We start from the raw sequence: 19477 nt of genomic DNA, 5'->3' as shown, positions 1-19477 counted from the left end.
CCCCCCGGAGCCATGTGGATTACACATTTATTATGGATGGATGTGAATGGAGGCACTTTCTTCAGCTTCATACTCGTTCATCCCGCTCACTGCCATTATAAAGCTTGGATGCATCAAGATATTTATTAATATTTCTCCGATTGTGTTCATCTGAAAGAAGAAAGTCATATACACCTGGATGGCTTGAGGGTGAGTAAAGCTTGGGATAATTTTCATTTGAAAGTGAACTAATCCTTTAAGACATTTCTCCTTATATAGAACCTTTTGGCATAAACAATTCTTTTAATGAACCCTATGGTTCTATATAAAGAAACCCACTGAACCTATATACTCTTTCTGAAGAATATCTGAGTGGTGTTTATTGTGTGCAATGGCTCACGACCTCCCAAGTGTCTGAACTCATACAATGTACGCAGGTTAAGTGTTTGCTTACTAGTCCAAGTCAAAAGTCTCTGTTTAAGTCTCTGTTTACCTCTTTTACCATCTGGCAGTCAAAAATTGTAAGTCTGATTGTTTCAACATGCATTTCCTCAAAGAGCTGCATGATTTGAGGAAGGCCTATCATCCTTTTATTTTATTTATTTATTTATTAATTCATAACATAAATGGTGCTAAAATGCAAGGCTGGGCATTGACAAATTATGTCCTTTTTTTTTTTTCTCAAGAAAAATATACAAACATTTAAATTGCACACAAAGCAGTTTTTTTATAATAATGTTATAACTTTTTATGGCAATTATATTTCTACCCCAACTTGTTTTTTGAAAAGTATAACAAATTTGTAATATTGTGCCTATACTTAGCAAAATGTTCCTCTCTTGTGTTCATTTTTCTAGCTAACTATCAAGCTATAGTCACTCAATGGCTTTTCTGAAGTAAATTAATGTAACGTTATGTGACAATGTTTACAAGCTGTTTTATTGATATTTCCGTGCTCAAACACTGATAAAGTGATTACATGAGACATGATACATTTCAGTAAGCTGTGCTATTTCTCAACATACCTGCTAATGTTCATTCATGTTTATTTCATGCTGTAACTACTAGTAAAGAGTAAGAGGTTCATGTGCGCTCTGTGCAGCTTTGCTTAAATTGAGGCACTACATCAATCTGTATAGAGCACAAAAATGGTATTGAATTTCATTATGAAATTTGAAAGACTTTTTCATATCAAAAATAACAAAGCTTAATGCGATTTATTGGATAAGAGGCGCGCTGCAAATGTTTAGTGAAGTTTTGTTCACGCATCACTTAAAAACAGCATACACAACAGATTCTTGTGATTTAAGAATTAATATTGTTTCATAAAAATGTGAATCGATTAAAACCGAGAAATCAATTTTTTTTTTTTTTTTTTTTTATAAACCCAGCCCTACTAAAATGTAAGGTTTCTCACTTCCTTAGCACAAAGTGTGAGCAATAATAATGCCTTAGCAAACACCACTGATAAATGAACCCATTTGAAAATATGCAGCAAACTGTTTCTTTTAAATTATGAATGCATTTTAGCCCCCTTTTGTACCAGAGGTGTAAAGTATTTGAGTAAATGTAATTAGTTACTGTACTTAAGTATCTTTTTGGCTACTTTGTAGTTGTACTGAGTATCAAAGATATTGGCAACTTTTACTCTCTACTTGACTACATTTTTGAGCAAGTAAATGTACTTTTTACTCCACTACATTTGTGATGAGTAATGCAATTACAAATTACATTTTTCATGGCACCTAACTTTTTCTGAAGCAGTTTGTTTTTGATATAAAGAAGCAATATTGCCATCTAAGGGCACTGAAGGTACTATATCATGTGCGTTTTGCCTTTACTCACCCAAACGGTAACACTTTATAATAGCTACATGCTATGAAGCGTTAGTTAAGCATTAGTAAATAGTCAATTCATCATTTATAAAGCATTAATAGACATTAGTAAGCAGTTTATAAATACATCTATAAATGCTTTGTTCTTGATTTATACGCATATCTAAATTGTTTAATAATTGTATTTTTATTAATGATCAATTTATCATTTCTAAAATAAGTATTACATTATTTACAAACCAGTTATTGAGGAGTTATCAGTGGTTCATAAAATCATTTAGGAAGTGTAAGTAAATGATTAATAAACTATTTAAACATACATTTATACATATTATTTAGACATAGTAACAGTTACTCAGTGCGTTAATAAATGCTTTATTAATACATATAACCTACTGTAATTCATGATTAATTCAGGTAGTTATAAAACATTTAGAAGTGGTCAGTTAACTATTGTTGTGAGCTCATCTAAAGTGAGGACTATTAATGCCTCGTAAAGCTTTACAAAGGAGATAAAAGGTTATCTGCACTGCTGTTCTCTAATGTTTTAAAGTTAGTACTGAGGTAGTTTTGACACTGTGAAATATTTTATTATATTATTATTGTTTTATAAAACTTTATTTGTTGTATTTTGGCACTCCTGTAATCCAGTGTTGGCACTGGTAAATTTTTATTCAGCAGTAATTACACTTTACAGAAATGTATTTTTATATCAGATTGCAAAGGCTTAGTTTCATTTAGCTTTCTGGAGATGTACAGGAATTTTTATTTTCTGTGACATTGCAGAGGTTTATTTTTAATTTTATATCAAATTACCCTTTGTAAAGTTTCTATGTTCTGTATCCTTTTATAAAAGCTTTACAAGGCATAAATAATCCTCACTTTAGATGAGCTCACAAAAATAGTTAACTGACACCAACTAAATGTTTTATAACTATCTGAATAATCATGAATTACAGTAGGAATATGTGTTAATAAAACATTTATTAACACATTAACTATTACTATATGTCTAAATAATAAGATGCATAAATTAACATTTAAATAGTTTATTAATAATTTACTTACACTTTCTAAATGATCTTATGAACCACTGACAGCTCCTAAAAATAACTGGTTTGTAAATAATATAATACATACATACTTTATTAATGATCAATTTATCATTTCTAAATTATAAAAATACAATTATTAAACACATTACAGATATGCTTATAAATCAAGAACAAAGCATTTATAGCCGTATTTATAAACTGCTTACTAATGTATATTAATGCTTTATAAATGATGAATTGACTATATACTAATGCTTAACTAATGCTTCATAGAGTGAGTTATTATTAAGTGTTACTACATTGTTTTATTTATCCGCTACATTGACAAGACCTTTTTGAAGGATATTGGTTTACTTGTGACCTTTTTGTGCACTTGTTTAATTGAGACTTGAGAGTTTGTAGACGTTTAAAAGGTTGTTGTGTCGACCTTGATTTATTGCAATATTGAGGTGTTCAGTTTTATTTTGATTTTAGAAAATAAGCTTGATTTCTCATCTTACAAATCAATTGTTTCTTATTTTCACCGGCATGTCTCTCAGGTGTTGAGGACTAGTGGATCTCTGAGCCTACATTCAGCATGAGTAAAATACTTAAGTACTGTTAAAATCGGATACTTTAGGACTTTTACTCAAGTCATATTGGAATTGGTTACTTGTAACTTGTAGTCGAGTCATTTTCGCTGTAAGGTATCTGTACTTTTACTCAAGTATGGTTTTCAAGTACTCTTTACACCTCTATTTTGTACTAGTGGAAAAACATCTTTTGTACTGGAAGATATCAATCCATATCACTGATGACACATGGAATTTGAAGACAGATGAAATCCATAATCAAGTGCCTTGCGTTCCTCGCTCAGTTAAACGTTTGAATGAAGTTTTGGATCAAATGTGAATTTTTCAAATATTTCTGTAACTGCTGAAATGATAGATATTTAAAGACCCATTTCAGCACATAAACCAACAGCACCGTGTGTCTTACTGCAGATTTATGATCGATTTTATGACAAAATCAGAGTAGACAGAGCTCCAGAGGGAATGCACTATAATTGAAATGGGTTTAGTCCTTTTTTTATGGATGTAAACCACGCACACACATATAGATGCAGTTTAAGGCATCATGTGCATGCTTCTGATTCAAAGACTATTCCAAAAGGTGGACAGCAATATTATACTGCCTTGTACATTGTTTAGGCAAAATTCTAAGGCAGCATGGCATTTATCATTTGTAGGTGAAGTAATCCCAGAATGCATTGCAACAAGAGCAGTAAAAACATCCAAGATGTCAGATAAGTCAAAAGAAATGTTGATTATAACCCTGCGGGAACATGTTAGCTGGTCTCCAGCTTACCTTGAGCTGGAATTATTTATATACTCCCATAGTATTTATTAATATTTTGCTTGTTTTATTCATATATATATATATATATATATATATATATATATATATATATATATATTTATGAAAAATTAAATGGTTTAATATCCATTCTTATAATTATAGTTGTAAATATATTGAACTGTAAGTAATATAATTCCTTGCTGAAAAAAAAATCTTAAAAGGGTTAGTTCACCCAAAAATGAAAATAATGTCATTTCTTACTCAACCTCATGCTGAGGTTGTAAGACCTTCGTTAATCTTCGGAGCACAAATTAAGATATTTTTGTTTAAATCCGATGGCTCAGTGATGCCTGCATAGCCAACAATGACATTTCCTCCCTCAAGATCCATTAATGTACTAAAAACATATTTAAATCAGTTCATGTGAGTACAGTGGTTCAATATTAATATTATAAAACGACGAGAATATTTTTGGTGTGCCAAAAAAACAAAATAACGACTTATATAGTGATGGCCGATTTCAAAACACTGCTTCAGGAAGCTTCGGAGCATAATGAATCAGCCTGTCGAATCATGATCCGGATCGCGTGTCAAACCGCCAAAATGCTGAAATCATGTGACTTTGGCGCTCCGAACCGCTGATTCGACACGCTGATTCATAATGCTCCGAAGCTTCCTGAAGCAGTGTTTTGAAATCGGCCATCACTGGTTTTTTTTTTTTTTTTTAATACTTTAACTTAAAACTTATTTCAGGTAGTTGCCAAGGTAACATTTCAAAATTTCCATTTTTTTCATGTAATATTTATATATTATTTCAGATTTATTTCAGTTATTGAATTTTTTTTTAATAGTTTGTTTTTGTTAACGATAACAGCACTGCTAAAATCAGCTTATTTCAAAGCACATCTTAAGAGTTATTTTTCAGCAAGGAATTGTTTCTTACAGTTCAATTTATTTACAACTATAATTATAAGAGTGGATATGAAACCATTTAATTTTTCATATCCTCCTTGATAAGGAAAAAGTCATTCATTTTATTTATTTATTTATTCATTCATTCATTCATAAAACAAAAAACATGTTTCATCTTCAAGACTGGTACATCGCTCCTTGTACTATTGTGATACTGAAGTAAATATCTAGTTCAGTTATGAAACTCTAGAGGTGTCATGGGTGATCTGTGGACTTTGTTTTGCACTATTTTAGTTGTGTCCTGTGTTTTCAGTTATGAAGGGGTACACACTAAAAGATTTTTAAAATCTTATAAGATTTTCAAAATGTGAGAGACCACAAACATGAGGACAAAAAAATCCTAGATTTAACCGTTATGCTCCTATAGTGTTGTGGTGTGCCGTGATGTGACAAAGACAGCACACTACACACAAACAAATTTTCAACCAGAGTCCCGACTGTGAACACGGGAAACCTCGAAAAATCTCTCGAGACTTCAGAATAAACATGGTAGACGATAGGCAGGAAGAAATTGCAGTGATAGTGTTTGGAATGATTTTGACAGGCTTGTAGGCTAGCCCTGCAGCGTGCTTTCAGAGTTCGTCTGAAACCCTCCACCTCCCCCAGCTCCACCTGCTTAGATCTGCTGATCAGTGTCGCCAATTTAGCGATTTTGTCACAAGATTTATCTACTTCCCCACGCATTTTGAGACTTTTTTTTTTTTTTCAAAAGCATAACGACAAATCTAGCAACTTGGACCAACCTTATCTAGATTCTGATACTCGCCCACTGATCTATATTTAGATCTATATTTATATAGATCAGTAAACTCGCCATTATGTCATCTAGCAACTAGTTCTAGCTACTTTCAATTGAAAACAGTTGGCAACACTGATCTGCTACAGGATTTATGTATGTCCATGCAGCAGCAGCATATCTTACATGCTCACAGCAGCGTGTCTGTATATCTATTAGCGGTATCAAGTCCATACTTGCTCTGCAGCAACAGAAGTAGCATAGCAGATCTAGTCCGCCACGTTAACATTAACATTACCATATTCAATAACATGCTAAAACTATTTCAAGAGGTGTCATGATTGAACTGTAGTTGGGTAATGCAAACCTTCTTTAATTCATTAGTCCTTATGAACGGAACAATTCAGATCAAGATATTTCAAAATACAAAGCCATTTTGACTACATCATGAAACTTAACCCCTCCCCCCACCCCTTAATGAGGAGAACATTTCCGGTCATACAATTGTATCTATTCTCATCGCTACATAACACAATTTCTCTTCATTACTTCTGCTTAGCATCACACCTCAGACAGCATCTATGGCAGGCCTGTGTAGGCAGCTCACTAGGTTTTGGAACAGAGCTGCTGTGTGAAATTAAGCTGAATTTTGTGGGTTTTCTAATGCTGGGATGGGCTCTTAAAGCACTAAATGTTGCCCTGCTCTTGGCCAAGCCAAAACAAATGTGAAAGCGTGCTAATTCACAACAGGCCTGGCAGCAGTGGACCCCGGGAGTTCTTCATTTGTTCTGTTTAGTCTGGCAGCCACTCCAGACGCAGAATATTGTTTTATTATTTCGGTAAACAATGGGCAGATTGTTGCAGGGAATAAAGAGGCCAACACAACCGTAGGCCATGCACCAGACTCACCTGAGGACAGCAGGTGTGTCAGCGTGTATGTTAGAGTCCTGGGAATAAATCCTGGATGGATTCAGCGGCTCCAGAAAGTATTTGAATGCTTAAGACGCACTATAATGTTTGAATTTCATTGCATTAACTTTTAAACAAATGATCACAAGATGGTTTTTAATAAACGTATGAAGTCTCACAGCTGTCCGGAGTAACCTCGGGTGAAGGTCAACACAGTGACCAAGAAAATGATGCACTAATGTTTGACAGCCAGTCTGAATACTTTTTGTTTTCATTTTCAGTTTATTATTTTATTTAAAACCCAACAAACATGCTTTTTGTCACATGTTTTGCCTGGAAAGTGCACTTTTTTCTTTCTTCTTTTAAAAAAGGCTCTTGGTTTAATATTTATGTAATACAATGATATGCGCACATTTTGAAGTCTGGCTGAATTGTCTAAATGCTTTTTGTGGCCATGTAAATCTCACAATATCCTGCTTGTGGAAAATGTCTCCTAGTTTTAATATTCTTGCTTACACATAAAAAGAAGAAAGTGTTTTGTTTTATGGTACATGACAGGAAAAATTAATAAGTGTGTTTGTGTGTGTGGATGCATCAGACAGGGACACCGGCATGGATCAAACCAGCAGTCGGCTGTCATCCCAGCAAGAGCTCAGCTGTCTGTCTGTCTGCCTCCTGGATGCCACATGAGGGTCTCGTATCTCAGACGCCCCTCCAGACTGACATTCCACCATGACGTCTACACAGCGTGGAGGGTGAGTTACAAAGGGATGATGAGTAATAATGACTTACAGTGCAATAACCAGTGTTCTCGCACCTTTAGGATAGAAAAATTAACATCACAATTGTTTGCAGTGAGATTAAATGAGTGCAAATGGTAAATCACCTGCTTTTTAGATGTTTCTCCAGGAAAATATACCCCAGTATAATAGTAATGTATCCTCTGACATCTTCAACTTTGCTAAGATCTGTGATCAAGTTAAAGATCTAAATTCCAACTCAAACATTTCTCCTCAAAGACCAGATAATGTGAGATTTAATTTAAGTGGTAAATCTAAAACACCAATGTAGTTCAACAGCTAAAATCTTCTTTTTACCTTAAAAAGTACTGAAAGCCACCATAATAATACAGGTGGTAAACTAGAAAGCCACATGATGAATCAAAGGTTATTGTTAAGTCACCTGTCCTTAAAACATGACCAGTATTGCATATAGTGCACAGGCTCAGAGTAACACACATGGCACTAAAATAATGTAATACACATTCACTAAATAACATAAAATGTAACACAAAACACCCCAGTGTACATTACTTATGACAAAAAATAAGAAGCTAAATTATTTATACCTGGGGACTTCTGTGAATGTCTTTTTAATGTTTTTCACCATAAATTATAATTCATAGTTTATACATCCAAAAAAAAAAAAAACACACACATTTTACAGTATTGCATAGTAAAATGCACTCTAAAACCTTTTTTTCATATGGTAAGGTAACTTATTAACAGTTAACCAATTAACAGTTTTTATTTTATTTATTTATTTAATGATTTTTAAAAACAGTCTTGACTCAGATGTTGTGCGTCAGATTTTGTCAAACCTAAAGAGATGTCTGAGGTTTTATACAAGATGCTTACTGCTTATCTCTACATTCTTACTGCATGCCAGCAGTAGTTTCATTCGTTTTTAATTTATTCTTAATGAATTTTAAGAGAAACATCTGAGACGATGATACTTAAAGTTGGTATGAAATTGAAGTTGTGATAGTCTTTTCTTTACTATTGTGACATTTATCTGAGTGAAATGTCTTCTTGAACAAGAAAAGATGTACGCAGGACTTTTTTCAGGAATTGATGCCAGTAAACACATCACCAGAGATGTCACAGCAAGAGGGAAGGGAAGTTATTTTGATTAAAGACTACAAAAGACTATAATAAATACTGCAGTATTAAGAAATAAAATAAATAAATAAGAACAAATTGTCCATTTTGATTTTATGGTGACTTGATGAAATGAAACAACTCCATTAGGCCTAATTTTCCTCTGGGAACACATCTTTCCCAGGTCGCTCAAGAATACACCTGAGGCTCTGTGCGGTTTACTGTTCACTCACGACAAAAGACTTTTTAATTGTTTGTTTTGATAGGATGGCTCAGATAGCTGTGGTATGAAAGGGTTTAATTAGCGATGCCAGTTCTCTCTTTGCGCAACTGCTTTCGTTTACCTCCTCTGACCGTCACCCAGTGCGCGGCACAAAGATGAATGGAGCATATTGTTTATGAGCAGATCTACTGGGTGTAAGGAATGACACCCGTTCTGAGACTGTTTAGATAAGCTTGGTAAAAACACACTCGTGCCAGGTGAGAAGCTGTAATGAACACCGACATTCCCACTGAGAACAAGGCCCACTTCTTCTGTCGTATATTGTTTGTGTGCTGCAACCAATCACAGTAAATTGCCGTGCACCTGTGCCAAAGAAATCAACCGTGAATCAATTATTCAGAGATATGTGAGAAGTTTGTTGCAACATTATCTCTAAAATCTACCATCATCTTTGTAATTTCAGCAGCTCTGTATGAAGGCGACAAAAACAACCCATGTTTCGCGGTAAGAGAGGTGATGCAATTCTGTTTTGCTCTCCAACGCTTGTGAAAAACGTGTGCTGCGTATATGAATGAGATAATTGTCATCATGCAGACATTGAATATGATGTCGTTGGCAGTCAGATCTATGCTTCAGCTCTGTGCTGTTACTAGCGTATTTGGGAGCAGATCCCTCCCCCCTCGCCATCACCACAAACACACACATACACACACATGCCTGTGGCCAGCAGAGGTTTGTGGTCAGCCCAATAACGAGCGGTTCAGCGTAAACACGGTTTCTAGACTGCCCCAAACCCCAGAACCCTCTGCTGATGACATATTGCTCGCAAAGCTGTCACTGGCAGTGTGTGTGCGTGTGTGTTTGTGTTCATACAAAACACTAGACTTACTAATGGACATATGAAAATATTTAAAACACACAACGTTGAGTAAAAACAGATTTCTTCAAATGCCAGTTTTGTTTGTCGACTTTTTTTTTTAAAACAGTCTTGACTCAGATGCTGTGCGTCTGATTTATTTGTTGTCAAACCTAAAGAGCTGAGGTCATCAGAGGACTCTAATTTTATACAAGATGCTTACTGTACTTGCATCTTAGACGTAGTGTTGATTTATTTAAATATAAAATAAATAAATACATAATAATAAAAACATAATAATAATAATAATAAAAAAAAATGGGCCAAGCCAAAAATGGCAAAAATATTTAGTGGTCTTTGAATGGTCTTAACCATTTTAATCACAAATCACTGGTCAGGAAATTGTCCAGAATTGCACAAATATTGTAAATAAAGATAAGCTTAACATGGAATAGCCTTCTCCAACTTACAGACAGCTTTTTACAGGAAGAAGAGTCAGTGTTGTTCCACTCAATGTTAATGGCTTCAAACTATTCATGAGTTGAACAATGTCTCCCAGTTTGTTTGAGTTTAATGTGAGACCAAATATTCACTATAGGGTTCGAATCTGGACTCTGACCAGGCCAAAACATGATCCTGATGGACTTGATCTCAAGCCACTTCTTGGTTGTCTTTGCAGTTTGGGCAGGAGCATTGTCTTGTTGAAAAATAACACCTGATCATTCCTCTTTGGATAACAACTTTTCAATTGTAGGAAGCAAGCCATTCTTTGATATCCTCCTGTACTCCAAAGCATTAAATAACTTTTCACAGTGAAGTAGCTCACCAATACCAGCAGATGAAAAGGCTCCACACACAATGAATCCTCTTCATCAATGCTTCACTGTGGTAGAGATGCATTTATTATCTTTCTGATCAGATTTTCAAAGACACCGCTCTGTAACATCACCATGCCACTCATGTTCCATAACCACTCTGAATCCAACTTCCTATATCCTACCAAAAACTTCATTCGGTCTTTGATGTTTTTTTGAGACAGTAGTGGCTTTTTAAGTAGTGCATTTGCTTAAATTTTGCTAATTTCCTGACCAATAATTTGTGGTTAAGACAATTAAAATCTTAGTGTCTAGCCATTTTTCCCCCCGCGAGTCAGTGTGTGTATATACACATACCCACACACATATATGTATATGTATATGTATATGTATATGTGTGTGTGTGTGTGTGTGTGTGTGTGTATATATCTTCATGTTGTTAATGTAATATTCATTTATATGTAGTATTTTATTTTTATTTATTTATTTTATTATTTAAATAAAAAAAACTACTTGGCCCAGAGAGAGAGAGAGAGAGAGAGAGAGAGAGAGAGAGAGATAGATAGATAGATATTACTTGACATTCTACATTCTTCTGTGTTCTATTAAAAAAAAAAAAAGTAATGAAAAATGTAAAGAAAGAAAGAAAAGTGAGTTTGGAAAAACATGATGGCGAATAATGAATTAATCATTTTTGGGTGAACTGTCCCTTTAAAAAGGAGCATATCCAAACAGTAAAATAAATATAATATATATATATATATATATATATATTAAACACAAACGACACACAAAGATATTCACACATGCGCACACCCAATTGGCAAGCTGTACTGCAGTGTAACAAAATGCTTTTCTGTGGTTTTGTTTGGACTTGTTTCTGAGTAATTTGCTCATTTGGCTGAGATAGGAGGTGAGTAACTTTGACAGTTACTCAGAAGAACAGCTCAGAAAACCAAAACTACACATTGAGAGACTGGACATGGTGTGTGTGCGTGTGTGTGTGTGTGTAAGCCGTCTCCTCCTCTAGTCTCCACGCGCACAGTTAAAATAGTCCGTTTTCGTGAGCCCTCGAATCTGTGACGCCTGACATCATTAAACAGATCTGCCTGTCTGTAATTTTTAGCCACAGTGTCTGTCACCAGAGAGAGACAGACTGAAGGGGAGCGAGGCATGAGGGTCAAGGGACGGAGAGAAAGGTTACTTTTTGCCGTAAGAGCGTGAAGGAGTGGAAAATTCACTCTTTTATGACCCTACTAATGAAGAGTCTTGTTCTGACATTTGCCAGCTGCTGCAGAGATGTGAGCAGCCCTGATCTTGTGATTTGATTTGTAAAAAGTGGGCCAAAAATAACACTTACAGTATGACACACTTAAAAATGAATGTTGTTGCATTATGTAACAAAATATAAAACATTTTGTATCTACAAACAAATGATGATTTTGCATCTGCAAACAAATGTTTCTTTTCTTGGCAGTTAGTTCACAGAAATGTTTCTGTCATTATTCACTCACCCTCGTGACTTTTTTTTCCTCTTTCAGTGAAAACAAAAGAAGGAATTTGGAGGGATGTAGTTAGTTTGTTGCTCTTTTCTGTGCAATTACAGTAAAGGACAATTAAATAGACATAAAATTAGAAATTACTTTCATTCCAGGTCTTCTAAATTTATACAATATCCTTGTGTGAGGAACAGACTGAAATTTAAGTTATTTACTAATCTTAACATCCATTCCATCTCTCTGGGTAGTTTATTCGAGAATAAGCAATGTCTTATTAATGAACAAATAGCTTTTTTGAGAATGATTCTTTTCAGTGTTTTCTCAGTTTGTAGAATGATTCATGAATCAAACTGATCTGACTCCCAAGTTCAACTCACTGACTCAGTAATTCTGTTGCACCACTTAAAGGGTTAGTTCACCCAAAAATGAAATTTCTGTCATTAATTACTGTAATTACCCTCATTTTGTTCTAAACCTATAAAACCTTTGTTCATCTTCGGAGCATAAATTAAGATATTTTTTTGATGAAATCAGAGCTTTTTGATCCCCCATAGACATCAACGCAATTACCACTTTCAAGGCCCAGAAAGGTAGTAAAGACATCATTAAAATAGTCAACGTGACTACAGTGGTTCAACCTTAATGTTATGAAGCGTTGAGAATACTTGCGCAAATAAACAAATGACTTTATTCAACAATTTCTTCTCTTCCGCGTCATTCTCCGATGCAGGAGCCGGCCAATACTGAGCCGGCGTTTTGACATATAACCCGGGAGCGCTGCACTGTTTACAACGTGAAAAGCGCCGGAGACTGACACGGAAAAGAAGTCCCCATTAATTTTAACTGGAAAATAGCAAGAAATTTCTCCTTTTGGTGTTCTTCAGTATAAAAAAGTCACTTTGGAATGACACGAGGGTGAGCAAATAATGACAGAATTGTTTTATTTGGGTGAACTATCTCTTTAAGTGTTTCAGACATATAAAAACAGTCATGATTATACCTTCCTAAATAGCTTCAGATCGATCAAATATATTGAACGTGCAAAACATCAACTACAGACTGCACAAATAAAGTTGCTTATCTAGGTGAATGCAGAACTTGCTCTAAACTGCCTTATATGTTGTGTGCGTGCCAAACAGGCTACATAATAAAGTAATTAAAGAGTCAGATATCTCTATGATTAACCTGCAATTCAGGCCTGACTGCAGGACTAATTAGAAGTTAGCCAGACACACCAAAGCTTGTTGCAGCTGATCCTCTTGTACTTCCTCGGGATTCTTCACGTTTGATATCCTCCTGTCGGCTTTGTACTTCCCTGCTGTTTGGGCCCATTCAGGCTTTCATGTGGTCAGGTGTTTTTCTGCAGACAGGGATATGGCTACACAAAGGATTACGGCTCTTCAGCAGAGCTCCGAGCTTGTTTATTTGCCATGATAACAGGCAAGTGCATCAGGAACATGTGGTAGAGTAGATTTTTATGTTAAGAGTAATGTTTTTTTTGTTTGTTTTTTTGGATATTCTGTCCTCCTGACCTCAACATTGTCTACATGCTCCACATGCATGCATCACAAAAAAAAAAAAAAAAACCTTTTTTGGCTAAAACTAAGACGTAGTCATAGTCATTCAGCATATCTTAGTCTTATAAAAATGCATTGAAATGTATGCAATTACAATGTAAGTCTATGCAGAAAATGTACATCAGTTTCCCCCAATACTTCCATTTTAAGTGCACTTATTTTTTGTTTGCTGGAATACAATGGAAATTATATTCTAAGGTAATCAAAGATTTTTTTTTTTACCTAAGCTCTATGCATTAAATTAGGACACTTTGTCACATTAACTCTTACATTTATTAATTTAGGAAATGTTTTTTATCCAAAGTGACTTTGCTACACACAATATATTGCATTTTTTTTTTTTGCTAAGTCAGAGTTTCTGGATGATGCTGGAAGCGTAACCTGCTGAATAAAGCAAGCAGTGTATGACATTATACTATAAAAACATCCCCCAAGTGGTTTCTGGTAGTTTGCAGTTGTGGCAGTATGAATTGTAAAAAGTCCATTATTGTTCCATTTATATATTTTAATCAGACAAATATCTTTACAATTTGCATAAAATAAAATAGTACTGATAACCATCTAAATCATATGGCTTGCACATTTACAATATCGATGTGTGTGAATCATAAAATGCTACTTTTACAGGATCCATATGCTCAGTGTTAAGTGCAATTTCTGACTATGTATTTACAATACAGTAATTTACTGCAAGAAGAATAAGAAGTTCCTTATAAAGGGAAACAAAAGCAATCTGCCTTTTGTGATGACCCAGGGAAAAAAGTCTTAAATAGCAGAGTGTACAACAGAAACATCTGTACGGTGCAGTTTCTCTGCATCCGTCCAGGAAATACGATCAGTCCTTTTAATGCCGCATCCTTCCGTGCAATCAGTTTTCCTTTGCCGCCGCTGCATGTGTGTCTGCATGCATGCTGTGTGTGTGTGTGTGTGTGTATGGAGCCGAGAGCGGTTTTGCGTGGTCAGCGCGGTTGGCAGGTGTGGAGGTGTCGGCTTTCAGCTCCGGGTTTCTCTCTCTGGCCTCGGCAGGCCAGGCCGGAGCCGCAGTCGCAGCGCTGGAAGATCTCCAGACCGTGAGCCCCTTTCCGCCGGTGGCGCGTGCACACCTGCCCCTCCGTCAGCACGGGCTTACAGATCCGTGACCAGAAGTGTCGGGCGCAGCACAGCCCTTCCAAACAGTCCGAAGACCTTAGACACGTCTCCCCCTCGCCACCTGACAGAGATGAGACTGATTATAAATCACACCAGCATTCACCTCCATCCTCGAGTCATGTGATAGCAGCATGTAGAAGAAGTGGAGGTTTTGAAATCAGATCTAGTTGTAAAGTTGAAAACAAGACAATAAGCAAATGTTGAGACGAGGAGAAGCGAAGAGACTAGATGAGACCGGACAAGATTAAAAGAAAATGCTTAGCAAGGCAGATCAATGAAGGATTTTATTTCAGAAAAGAGACAAGATGAGAAAAGACCAGAACAGAATGGGTGAGATGAGAAAACTGGAGACTGAAAAGAGACGAGATGATATGAAAAAGGTCTTTGTAAGGCACATCCATGAATGAGATTTAATTTTTAGAGATGAGAGGCAAGATGAAAAGAGAAAACAAGAGTTTGAGAAGAGATGAGCTATGAGAAAGGAAAAGGAAAGACAAGACAAAGAAAGATCCAACAAGATTTAAAAAGTCAGATCAATAAAGGAGAATTTCATGAGAAGAAACTAAAAGAGAAGGGAGGAAAGGAGAAGACAAGAAGAAAGGAGGAGAGAAGACGAGAAGAACAGATAAGAATTAGAGACGAGATGAGAACGGAGGAGAGAAGAGGTGAAATGAGAAAAGAAGAAACGAGAGAAGAAGAGACTAGAAGAAAAGAGAAGGGCAAGAAGAGAGAAGAGTAAATATGAAAAGAAGAAAGGAGAAGAAATGAAGAGACAAGCCGAGAGGGAGAGGAGACAGATTTGAGACCTTTCAGTGGCTGCTGTGGTTTTGGTAGGATGGTGGTTCTTTTAGGATGTGTGAAGTTCTGCCCACGTGTTACAGTCATACTGGGCTCATCCGTATTGCCAACCGGTTGAGCGGCATCTACCGTCACGACAGCTTCTGTAGGTTGACACACACCTGAGAGAGAAACACGATATGAGTAAATTAATCTAAATACAAGCTATATTGAATAAACTAGTGGAAAAATAGTCCCTGGTTTGTACCGTTGATGCATCGGTTTCCAGCGCAGCACATCCCGTCACGAGCGCAGCGCTTTCTCCGCCTGCGACACGAGAGACAAACTCCCCGAGAGCCGTTACAAAACTCACCGGGCCTGCACTCAGCATCAGCGGCGCAGTACGGCGACTGTAGAAGAGTAAATCATAATGAAAAACTTTATTGAAATGGCTCATTTAAAAGCACATATATGCAATAAAACTCCAAAAGAATTTTAAAAAATAATCTCAAAGGCACAACGTCTAACTGAGTCCATTTAAATCCTCTGTGAGTTTCAGCATCCTGTGAACACGTACCGCCGGAGTGTCGCTGTCTGCGGTGCCGGTTACGCGCGGGCTCGCGCTCACCGTGTCACTCGGACTGGATGCTGCGGGCAGATGCCTGATGGAGTTCTGTAACACAGGTCCGACTTGAGCATCTGCAGTGATTCCTCCCCAGACCGCGAGATAAACAGTCACAACGGTGAGTAGTGAGAGCATGTTCCTCATGTTCTTCTCTGCCAGTATGTCACGCATAATGTCCAAACTCCACAGCACTTCATGTGTCTCCAAGAGTTTTATACATGCGGGACTGTTTGTATATTCCCGCCCCTTTCAAATGACTGTACGAGTGCATCAAACACGCTCTCCACCTCCCCTCTCATCGCCTGCGCAGACGTGCTGTGTGAACTCATGTCTGCGCAGGCGATCAGAATAGTTCTGCTGAGGCGCGCAGCAGCAGCATCCCCGGCTCATGAATATTAATGAGCCATGCCGACGCTGCTTAATACCGATCGATTGCGTAACCTAATGAATATTCAGTAGCCACGCCCTCATCGTAATAGGGATTGGTGAAATTTCGCTACGTCTTTCGCAATAGTTGTGTGCGTAATTACCGTCGCGCCCCCTCAGAAACAGACTGACAACTTAAAGTGCTTAAAGTGGAATTTAAGGTATATCATTATACACGACAGTACCTGTCAGCAGACCTCCGTTAACTAGGACTAGAGTTTAAACCTTATCATTTTTCTGTCAGCACATAAAAATAATATGCACGTTAATGTTTCACGCGTTTATCTAACTTACAGCAATAAAAACGGATCATCCTCTTCATTTAAACTAAGTGCGTCTTCTGTGGGTAAAAATACTGGGTTCAACAGAGTTCAGGATTCACCAAGCTTACATTCAGCCCTTGTCTACATTAAGTGCATTGACAGCATAATTGTTATGATAATGGTTGAACTGTGATATGTCCAGAATTATTTAAAAGTCACATTGGTGACACACCTACAATGGTGTCAAATGCATTGTAGAAAACACCTAACAATACTTTTCTGATCTATTTATTAAGATTAAAGATACATACCTTCATGCTGTTCTTTTTTCAGCTGGATGTTTATTTAATCTCTTCATTTTCGTCATTGAGTGATTAGATATTACAGAGATTAAACAGGAACATAAAAGTGTAACTCTGTTCAATTTCATATTTTTCATTGTTTCATAGAATTGACATTGACTGTGTGTAAATAGACTCCGTTAGTGGTCTTCAAAAGAATGTTTAGTATTGCTGGCGTTTTTCTGAAATTAAATGGTGAACTGGTGCCCCCTACAGATCACTAGGCTTCATTGAGAAAATCATTAAAGAAACCTTGTTATGGGGGATTTGAAATGAGGTTCAGAATATTTAAAGACGGCTGTATTTATCTGTATTTCGGCACTCTGCATGTGACTTTACAGCAGGGATATACATGGTACATGAATGAATAAGACAAGTGTATCAGTTCATCACCATAGGGGAAAAAAACAATAATAAATAAAACAACAAAAAAGTAGGATTCAGTTATTTTGCTGTTGCTGCTGGATTCAGCATTGCTGTGTAGCATTTTAGAGCATATTTATATACAGGTTCATTAATGATGGAACAAATGAATCTGTGATGTTATTTCTGCTTTGGGGCTGGATGCATCTGCCTGACTACACAGTGAACTTCAAGCTCATTTTTAATGTAATTTCTAATTTCTCCAGGGTACGCAGATATAGCCTATAGTGATGCACTGATCATTTTCATGGCCGATATTTTTTTTTATTTTTTTCCAAACAAGCAAATTGGCAGATTCCGATACCGGTTGCCTTTTGTTTTCTTTCTTTCTTTCTTTAAGCAAATTTATTTATTGTTTATTTGCTCTATAACAGATAGACTGGCCTTAAACAATACATATATATATATATATATATATATATATATATATATATATATACATATACATACATATATATATATATATATATATATATATATATATATATAAAATACACCAATCAGGCATAACATTATGAGCACTGACAGGTGAAGTGAAAAGCACTGATTATCTCTTCATCACGGCACCTGTTAGTGGGTGGGATATATTAAGTAGCAAGTGAACATTTTGTCCTTAAAGTTGATGTGTTAGAAGCAGGAAAAATGGGCAGATGGATCTGCTGCTAACATCTTGGTGTCAGATACCACAGCACACCTTCAGGGGTCTAGTGGAGTCCATGCCTCGATGGGTCAGGGCTGTTTTGGCAGCAAAAGGGGGACCAACACAATATTAGTCACCCTTTTGGTCCCCCTTTTTCTGGGATAGAAATGTGTATTCTGACACCTTTCTATCAGAACCAGCATTAACTTCTTGAGCAATTTGAGCTACAGTAGCTCGTCTGTTGGATCGAACCACACGGGCCAGCCTTTGCTCCCCATGTGCATCAGTGAGCCTTGGCCGCCCATGACCCTGTCGCCGGTTCACCACTGTTCCTTCCTTAGACCACCTTTGATAGATACTGACCACTGCAGACCGGGAACACCCCACAAGAGCTGCAGTTTTGGAGATGCTCTGACCCAGTCGTCTAGCCATCACAATTTCGCCCTTGTCAAACTTGCTCAAATCCTTACACTTGCCCATTTTTTCTGCTTCTAACACATCAACTTTGAGGACAAAATGTTCACTTGCTGCCTAATATCTTGTGTTTGGAGCAAAAACCATCCGATTTATAGCCGGTTGAACGGTGCATCTCTAATAGCCTAAATGGCCTTTTCTGTGAGAAAACAGCAGATCATCATATACTCTGGTACTGCCACACAAATTGGAATTTAATTAAGGTAAATGTGTAAGCCATGTTCTTAGACAAGCAGGGGAAATATCTCATGAAACATGACAAGAACATGTTTTGATCATATTTAATTGCAAAACAAAATAAAAAAATATTATAAATAAAGTATTTAGGACATTTAAGTTTTTTTCCTCCCGAATTCTCATTACTGTAATGCTAATAATGCTAATATTAATAATTAAATATTTAAATTGTATTTGTAGATAGTATTTGTCATTCTTGCTTTATGCTGTTTAAATAAAAATAATATCATTTTCTAACTAATGCAGCATATCTGTAATACATTAAAGAGAATCTAAGTTAATGGAGAATAATTAAAAATTACAATAATGCATATCCAGTAAGATGCTTAGTTATGAAAAAAAAAAAATCTTAATGGCCCTAAAAGGGAGGCTTTAATTTCTTATAATTATTCTTTTGATGTAGGGGTGAAATACATAACCCGCACATGTTTTTGTGAGATTCACCTAA

The 19477-nt window shown here is 36.2% G+C and overlaps 1 protein-coding gene across 1 annotated transcript; it reads right to left on the bottom strand.

The window, feature by feature from the left end:
* Positions 1 to 13924: 13924 nt before the first annotated feature.
* On the bottom strand, positions 13925 to 16577 carry dkk1a (dickkopf WNT signaling pathway inhibitor 1a). The gene is made up of 4 exons (XM_051917447.1): positions 16178 to 16577; positions 15869 to 16010; positions 15630 to 15782; positions 13925 to 14884 (listed from the first exon to the last, which is right to left on the bottom strand). The coding sequence occupies exons 1-4, from the start codon at positions 16394 to 16396 to the stop codon at positions 14634 to 14636; spliced, it is 765 nt and encodes a 254-aa protein (XP_051773407.1). The 5' UTR covers positions 16397 to 16577; the 3' UTR covers positions 13925 to 14633.
* Between the last annotated feature and the right edge of the window lie 2900 nt (positions 16578 to 19477).

Source organism: Ctenopharyngodon idella, chromosome 13, assembly GCF_019924925.1.
Source record: "Ctenopharyngodon idella isolate HZGC_01 chromosome 13, HZGC01, whole genome shotgun sequence".
NCBI classification, from domain to species: Eukaryota; Metazoa; Chordata; class Actinopteri; order Cypriniformes; family Xenocyprididae; genus Ctenopharyngodon; species Ctenopharyngodon idella.
This window is presented reverse-complemented; position numbering and strand designations above follow the sequence as displayed.

Coding starts and splice junctions, on each gene's coding strand:
- dkk1a (XM_051917447.1), bottom strand. CDS start 16,396: ATGCGTGACATACTGGCAGAGAAGAACATGAGGAACATGCTCTCACTA. Junction 16,011..16,177: donor CAGACAGCGACACTCCGGCG/GTACGTGTTCAC, acceptor ACTCTTCTACAG/TCGCCGTACTGCGCCGCTGA. Junction 14,885..15,629: donor ACCACAGCAGCCACTGAAAG/GTCTCAAATCTG, acceptor CATCTCTGTCAG/GTGGCGAGGGGGAGACGTGT.